Raw genomic sequence first — 8,833 nt, forward strand, 5'->3', positions numbered from 1 at the left:
TAAGGTCAGCCGCATGATTAATGATGGTCCAAAGACTTCGAAAGAAAGAAACACAAAACTATTTGTTATGTTCCGATTATAATTATATGTCCCTGTCTTCTTTGGCAGAAAACTTATAACTTTATTGAGTTTCTCATAAATTTTGTCTATCTTAGCAATAGTAATAGTGTCTTTGTGTCTCTGATCAAAAGTGTGATTGGTTAGCCTGTAAGTCCATTCTATCGACTAGTAATAACCTTAAAGAATCATAACTTGGTCCTGAAGAAACCAAAACTGCCGCGAGTTTTCACCAGTGTTACGTATGACTTTGGTGTCTTCATCTTATTTTGACCATCCTATTTAGCCTCTAAGTCCATTCTATCGACTAGTACTGACATTAAAAAGTCTAACACCTTTGCTCATACGTTAATGGATTGACCTACGAAATCTTAAAGATAGATTTGATTATTTCATGGCGGCCAAAAATCTAACTGAACTTAATGCTAATAAATTGCATAGTACCTTCCAAACATTAAAAGTAATTATTGAAGCTTCCTCTATATTTTAAACACAATGCTCACATTCAGTCTACGTGTACCCACATATTGGACCACGGTATCAACCATGCAAATGATACTTTCTAAATGTTATAAATTTGACACGCCCATTTTGGAGAGGGATATATGAAACGCGGCTTCATTCATGATACAAAATTTGTAACATCCATTGGATGAACCCCACTAATATTTGTTTTCAACATCATCTTATCTTGCTTCGTCAAGATGTTGGGGCAAAGGAAGCTACACCTCGTCAATATATGTGTCTAAATTGAATTTTTTTAGTACAATGATAATTTATTCTTCCGTAAATCTTCAAACAATTCAAGTGAAACATATTTCAAACCAGTTTCTTCACAAGTTTTAATCGTATTCTGAACAACAATTTATGAATCTCTTTGTTTGCCAACCAAAACGACCGCAATATTAGGTATTTTCTAGTAGTCTTTTTCATATTCCACACGTCACTAATAATTTTTTTTTTCTGATTTTCTCGATATAGGATTCACCATTTGTTACTACAATATCCGGTTCCTTTCGTATAAAACATCAAAGTAAGAAATCAAAATTTCAGGTGGCTCACACGAGGAGGAAACACAAAAATTCATGGAGACATGTAATGAGAGTCTCCATCTACTGACAATTCTAGAACATTAGTTTTTCCATCTAAAACCAATGCCTGTGTTTGAGAAGCAAAAAAAAAGACTTGAATGCTCTCTACAAGGCTATCTATCTATGCACCCTTTAAATGTAGAGTGGCCTTAAATACAAATGCCTTGGCTCTTTCGCTACATATAATAATATCGATGACATCTTCTTCAGCGAGAGACTACTAAAAAAATCGATCGCGGACGAGCTTCCCATTAACAATTAATATATTGTGGTGAACTTTTCTTCTCTTTAATTGTCAAATATAGTCTAGTTGAATATAATTTACAGGTAGAATGTTGCTAAAACATTGTTTTTGTTACACGGAAGTACGTATAACAAGTTTTACCAATTTTTTGGCAGAGTATTAATACGGCCAAGGTAAAAACAACCTGATTATGAGATCCACAATGGAATCTAAAACGGACGTACGATGTTATATATATATGACTAGAGAGATCTAGTATAGATTTCGATATAGCCAAATTAATTAACAAAAATATGACAAGAAAAAAAAAATCATGTGGAGGCCGTACATCTAGCAATAATTGGAAAAAACGGTCAGCAGAATTATAAATGTGCAGGTCTTAATTTTCTGACGAATGTACAAGCTGTGGTCCTAATTTATATGACGCTTCTACTAGGGAATGAAATCATTTCGACAAGGAAATTTCATTGACACACTCATTGGTAGGACACATATAATCAATTATACTTATGTCCGTTAAAAATAAGAGTTTAGTTCAAAGTTAAAAGTTAAAAAGTTAAAACAAATATTATGTATATAACAAACAAAAACCTCACCACAATACTCTGCCAAAAAAAAATTGAACCAAAACAGGGAAGAAAAACAAAGAGCATACCTAACTAGGAAAACTAAAAAAAAAACAAAATACAAAAAAGAAAAGAGAAAAGAAGAAAATTTTAGAAACATAGAAAGAAGGTATAGAAAGATTTACAAAGTGGGTTATAAGCATGCAAAGAGAAGAGGGTCCCCTCTCCTTTGGGGCAGATGATCATCAATTCCCACCACAATCACTCTCACTAAATTTCCTTTTCATTCTTTTCCCCAATTTGCATCGCAGCTGGAAATAAGTCTTTAATTTACATCACCTCTCCTCCCCGTCCAATTCTCCTTTTAAACCAAACCATCAGTTTCCGATCGCTACCGGCAGTTTGGCAAGTTATGTTTTCTTGATTAGAAAACCGATCTTAATCTTCTCAACTGTCTATAGTCTATAGGTTTGATCATATTTTCTTGACTTGCTCGTCTTGTTTCCAACACTTGTCTATGTCTTCAGCTATTCTCTTTGCGTCCATTGATGCTCCAGAAATCCCACGTTTTGTGAATCCGACCGCGTATAGCCCACATTCCCCTCTCCATCCCTCTGGGAACTCTTGTATTGGAAATCCATCTTTCTTACTAAACATTTTATTCTCCTGAAATATTATTTGTTTTCCAAATCCCATTTAATACAAACTTTATTACAATGGATATATTTCTAGTCTTATATAAGAAAATAACAATAAATATGTGTTAACCAATATTACTATCATTTATTGATTACCTTTAGCCAAGAGGGTACGTTGCTTTTGTAGCCAGTTGCCAATATTATGGCGTCAAATCTCCCCGTTATACCGTCATCGAACTCAACTTCATGTCGTTTTAACCTTCTTATCCCGGAACACACCTTTTTACCATTAACAAAATCAACATCAATATCAGTAAAACAGGTCTTAAGCATGCATGTATATGTATCATATTTGATTAGATATAACCGTACACCGTACCTTGATATCTCCGGTTTTGATTTTGGCGAGTGTGCCGACGTCGAGAACCGGAGTTTTGCCGGAGATATTTTTGAGTTCAAGTGGGCCTAACTTAGGCCGGTTAAGACCTAACAGGGTTGTATCCCCGAGGATGAACCGGGAAACAACCAAGAGGAAACGGTCAACGAGCCGGATGGGCAACCATTTGAGTAAGAACATGGACAGCCCAAAAGTCGAAGTACCCAACATCTCTCGTGGTAGGACGTGCACCTTCACCAGTTAAAAATATAAAAATAAACTCAAATTAGCAAAATACTGCAACTTTATAATTCGGATGAGAAAAAATCATAATTATAAAATAATATTTAAGAGATTTTTTTTTTTTTTTTTGGGGATGAGAATGTTTGCGCGTGCTCGTTACAATCCCAATAAAGTTGTTGTTCTCATAGTATTTATTCTTTGAAAATGTTATAAAAATGATATTATGTATTAAAGAAATTAGGTAAACCTCTTTTTCATATAAAAAACTATATTAACAATTGTTGGAACTTGAAGTCACAAGGGCCTAAAAGAGAGAATAAATTCTTAAATTAGGATAATACCAGCCTTTGTATTTTCCCGTAAATTTTACGAATTTTCTAAACAGATTTAATAATAAGAATATCAATCTGAAAAGCAAAAGAAATATGATACTTTTTTTTTTCAAAAAAGTAATATAAAACAAAAAATAGGAAAAAAAGTTGCACATGATTTCAGAGAAATCATAATAAAGAAAAGATAGTTAAATGTCCAAAGAAAATATATTTCTTAAAAATATTAGTTTAGGCTTTAGACACCATTTGTATAAAATTTGGTTTGTTTTAAAAATACTTACAATAATAAAAAATCTTATAACTGATAATAGTAAAAATAAGAAATAAGATGCATAGTAAGGGTAAAGAAACTTACAACTATTTTTTCTTCAAAATCATATGTGGTCATTTAAGCAAATACTATTTTCTATCATATTTAAGAAAAAATTTTTTTTTTCTTCTAAATCTCATTTAACTATAGAACATAGAAAACATATATATTGGTGGAACGGAATTTAGTACAATCTAGACTATTATATTGATATCGGATAATACTTACAGAAATGCACACATAATCCTAGAAAATGAAAAAAAACCTAGAAAACAAAAAGAAATTTTTATTAATAAAGTAGGTAATATCTTGAGTTAAGAAAAAAGAAAAACAGTTAATATCAGAAGAAGATCAACTTGAATGAAAAAGCTTTTCAAGATTTTGTTTTTTAGCATAGAAGAAGAACTCCACAAAACATGAAGGAGCCAAAATATCGAAAACGCATACGAAAAAAGTTAATTTAATCTCCAAAATACTTTCTCTTTTAAAAAACTCAAGAAAACAAAAAAAAAAGCAAAAGAAAGAGAGAAAAAAAAAAACTCACAGCGTCTCTGACAACGAGAGAAGGCTGAGCACCGAAGTTGCATAGATCCAAACAAACCTCCATACCGGAGTTTCCACATCCGACAACAAGAACCCTTTTTCCAGCGAAATCTCCACCGGTCTTGTAATGACTCGTGTGCTTAACTACCCCGGTGGCGGCAAACTTGTCCATCCCCTCAAACCTCGGCACCACTGGCTCCGCATTCTCCCCCGTCGCCGCTACTAACCACCGGCAAACATACTCCGTCGTGCCTTCTTCTCCCACGCTCGTCACGCGCCACATCCCAAGGTTTTTATCAAACTCAGCCGACTCAACCGTCTGGTTGAACTCGGGCTTTATGTCAAAACTCCGAGCGTAGTCCTCAAGGTACTCGATGAACTGTTGCTTCGTCGGGTAGGTTGGGAAATCGGCCGGAAAGGGTATTATCGGAAGTTCACAGAACTGTTTAGGGAGGTGGAGGTGAAGACGGTCGTAGGTCTTGAGCTGCCATAGTGATGCTATACAGTTTGATCTCTCGAGTAGTACGGACGTGATTCCTCTCTCCTTTAAACACGCAGCCGTGGCTAGCCCCGACGGTCCGGCGCCTACGATCACCGGTCCGGTGACGACGCAGATACGACGTGGTGACGTCATGCCTCGGTGGTGGCTAGACAAGTAATCATGTGCTAGTTTACCTTCAATCTCTCTCTTCCAACAGAAATCCATCAAGAAAATAACTTCTCTTTGTTTCTCTCTCTTGGCTTTTATATATATAGAGAGAGAGAGACTTGGTGTGTGTGCGTGTTTTGTAATGTGTATTAATAAAGTACGTATTGATTAAGAGAATACGAGAAGGGTTTGTAGTAAAGAAGTGGTGGTGGTGGTGTTGAGACTAATTAAGAGCAAAGGACAGATAGAACAATTTGACATTGATGGCATGGAGTAAGTTAAGTTAAAAAGAACACACAAAAAACAAAAAGAGAGAGATGGTAAAAACTTTTTTTGTTTAGTGAAAGGTATTTATAATGGGTTTTGAAGAGAGAAAATATTCTCCAAATATCGGAATCAAAGAGGTTAGGGTTCGGATTGAATCTGCTGAAAAAGAGGGAGAAAGAGAGAGATCTTATCCAAATGAGAAGAATGAGTAAAGAGATAGTGAGAGATAAGCGTTGTGTGTTGTGTTTTGATGAGAGTAGAAACCGGAGGAGGATGATCAGAGAACTACGGGTCTCTTAAATCGCCATTCAAACTTATATGAGAGAGAGATTGTTAGTTGTGATGTGACTATCTCTTATGTGTGATTGATTATGTGTATATTTATATGATGAGTGTGCGTATATGTGTGCTTAATTAGTTAAAAAAAATGCTTAAATAGGGTGTTTATATATTTAATGGACTTCTCTTTTTAGATTGCCCACCTGTGAGATTTTTGGTGTTCCACTATATAACTTTTGACTCTTTCTTTACCTTATGGAAATCTCAAAGATTGATGTAACTAATCTTTTGATTGTCTTATGCTCAACCAATGGGTGCACAAATAATATGATTATGTTTTTAGTTGATATAAAATTTAATATATATTTTTGTTTACTACATCATTTCAGCATTATATTTATATACATTAATTACTTTGCAAAATATTTTACATATCACTGTTTATAAAATATGATGAACTTAGGAATTCCTCAATAGAAAATTAGTCCACAACATTCGCAAATACAGCAATCTGTTCATCATGCAGTTACTAAGAATCTTTGATGTATATGCATTCAAGATATTAAGATATAAAAATAAACTAAACTGTCAAAAGTTCGAAACATTAAATGGTATTCATAATTTTCAGTAACCCATCTAATAGTGTAAAACATTATATGCATATATTTATATTTCTTCATCGTCCTTTTTTAATTATTAAGCTAAATTGATGATAAAAATGCAATAAATCAAATAAAAATACTATAAAATTATGTCTAAATTGTTAAGATCCCACCTGGACAGTTCAAAGTACTACCATTTATATATAAGAGATATGTAGCTAGTTTACTAACTAATTGGTTTTGAGTTAATAGCTCATAAAATTTTAAAATGGTATCAAAACATTGTTTATTAACCCGTATATGAAGGCCTAAAAAGGTTTATTGTAACGCTTCGACTGTCATCTCTTAGTGCGTTCTATATCCAATTTCAGTCCATGGGCCTACCTTATTCAATGGGTTTCACGTCCTCTCATTATGCCTGTGAGCTCATCCATATCCGACGGCCGGTTTGCTACGTCCGGAAGGTTTTAAAGACTTGTTATCGTTCCTATAAACTGTTCCTATAAATCACCACATGATATTTCCCTGTGTTTGTCCTTACTCGCACAGTTCCAACAGTCACTTCCCGGAAGATCACCCATCCTGAGACTACTCCAACATAAGCATGCTTAACAGTGGAGTTCTTTCAAGACCACTAACTGAAAAGATAAGTACACTTTGGTAACAGATGTGGTTAAATCAATCTTTTAAACCTCTCCGCAAGTCCCTGAAACCGAGGTGTCATATTTATTAATGGTCCAGAGTGATATTCTGTTTGAAATGAATTATTAAGAGTAATCGTCAAAGTTTGAAAGAACAAACACTAGCTAATATATACTCTCTCTGTATAAAAACAAGGATGATTTTTTAGGATTTTCACATAAATTAAGAAAAAGCATTTAATGTTTAGATAAAAATGTATTATTTATTTATAACAGCACATTTCTCATATCTATTAAACAATAGTAATTCATTAAACATTTAAATTATCATTTAATAACTTTAAAAAAATTTACAATGTTTTAGTATTATTTGAAAAAAGTTTACAGGAATTAATCTTTGTGTACAAAAAAAAAATCCTAAAAAATCATCCTTTGTGATACCGAAAGAGTAATAGACATGAGTCAATCCACTTATTATCTATTAGTTTGAATTGGAAGCCATAAATCTTTTATAAACATATGTTTGATACATAATTGCTTATAATGAAAACTAATATTTTTCATCACGAGCTTTGCGAGTTAGAAGACCTACATTGTCATTTCAATTTTGCTTGCTACTAATTCAAGTAAAGGAAACTAATATTATGTTCTCCAAATCAGTCGACATCAATTCCCAGTTTGGTATGCTTTTCGATTTCAAACCAGATGTAGTACTAATTCAATTGAATTTGTTTTCACATCGAGCAAAAGCAAAAGCGAAGCGCCGGATTTTTCTTCTACACTCTTAAGTATCCAACATATCTACAATATCATTTATAAATTTTATGACTCCATGTTTTACGAGTTAATTACTTGATAGGGACTTATCTTATAACTCCATTTATAAAGTTTATGACTTCATTTTTTAATATATTTTTTTCAAACACACAGAGAACCCAAACTTTAAAAAAAAAAATTTTAAAGTTAATTTAACTTATTGTAATTATGTAAAAGAGTGTAAAAATGAAAATGACCAAGAAAATAAATATTTTTGAAAAAAGTATCTAAAAAGGAATATTTCTAACACATTTAATATCTAAAACACAAATTTACATATGATGCTTGGGTTTATTAGAGCATCTCTACTAGACATTTCTCTCACAGTTACTCTTATGAATGGGGTCCAAAAACAAAATAAAAAATTCATTATTTGATTCAGTAAAAAGAGAATCGTTTCTTATGTTGTTTGTGGAAGCAACGATTCTCAACAAATATCAACAGATGTCGATTTTTGAGTGGTTATTATTAATTGTGATTAAAATAATATATATATATATATATATATATATATATATATATTTTTTTAAAGAAACGTTGAGAGCGGTGCTGGGCTGGTGATAGTCTTAGATTCTAGTTTTTTTTTAAGATATAGTTCTGGTTATGAAATATTTGTTTCATGAAAAAAATTATGAAGTATTTCATATTTAAAAATAACAAAAAGAGAAATTTTGGCCTAATAAGTGACATTTTGTGTAAGAATCCCATGTTTTACTATTTGCGCTATCAGCAAATCGTAAACCATAAAAAAAATACATGTTTATAAATCAAAGTATGAATATGTAGAATATGATACCCTTTTCCAATGTGGGCCGTAAAACAGATTCAACAATATTCCTTAGTTGCAATGATCTCAACCGTATATTGAGGAGAACGATCCTTACCTTCAAAGAGTTTTTGTTTCTTTTTTTGGCCTCCAAGTTCCAAGTGAAGCAAGTTATTGTAGGAAAGACTCTCATCACTGGATTAGTTACATAATCATAGTTAATGTAACATATCAAAAAGTTTGTTTAGATGTATAAAAGAACCTAAATGAACAATTAACTTTAATTGTAGACAATTTATTTTTCTTCTATGGTTATATCAAAACTAAAACTTTTAAAATGTGTTTGAAAAGATGTTATTTATTGAGTTAATTATGAAAAGCCACTTTTTTAGTGGCATTTATGGATTTTGCCA

At 32.5% G+C, this 8,833-nt stretch overlaps 1 protein-coding gene across 2 annotated transcripts; it reads right to left on the reverse strand.

Moving 5' to 3' along the window:
- LOC104771046 (indole-3-pyruvate monooxygenase YUCCA6) lies at positions 2,061-5,654 on the reverse strand. Of its 2 annotated transcripts, XM_010495524.1 has the most exons (5): positions 4,402-5,654; positions 2,976-3,224; positions 2,753-2,875; positions 2,448-2,624; positions 2,061-2,269 (listed from the first exon to the last, which is right to left on the reverse strand). In XM_010495524.1, the coding sequence occupies exons 1-5, from the start codon at positions 5,104-5,106 to the stop codon at positions 2,204-2,206; spliced, it is 1,320 nt and encodes a 439-aa protein (XP_010493826.1). In that variant the 5' UTR covers positions 5,107-5,654; the 3' UTR covers positions 2,061-2,203. The 2 variants fall into 2 exon arrangements, with proteins under 2 accessions (XP_010493826.1, XP_010493825.1); XM_010495523.1 differs by having other exon boundaries at positions 2,061-2,624.

The sequence above is a fragment of the Camelina sativa genome, chromosome 20, assembly GCF_000633955.1.
Source record: "Camelina sativa cultivar DH55 chromosome 20, Cs, whole genome shotgun sequence".
Taxonomy (NCBI): Eukaryota; Viridiplantae; Streptophyta; class Magnoliopsida; order Brassicales; family Brassicaceae; genus Camelina; species Camelina sativa.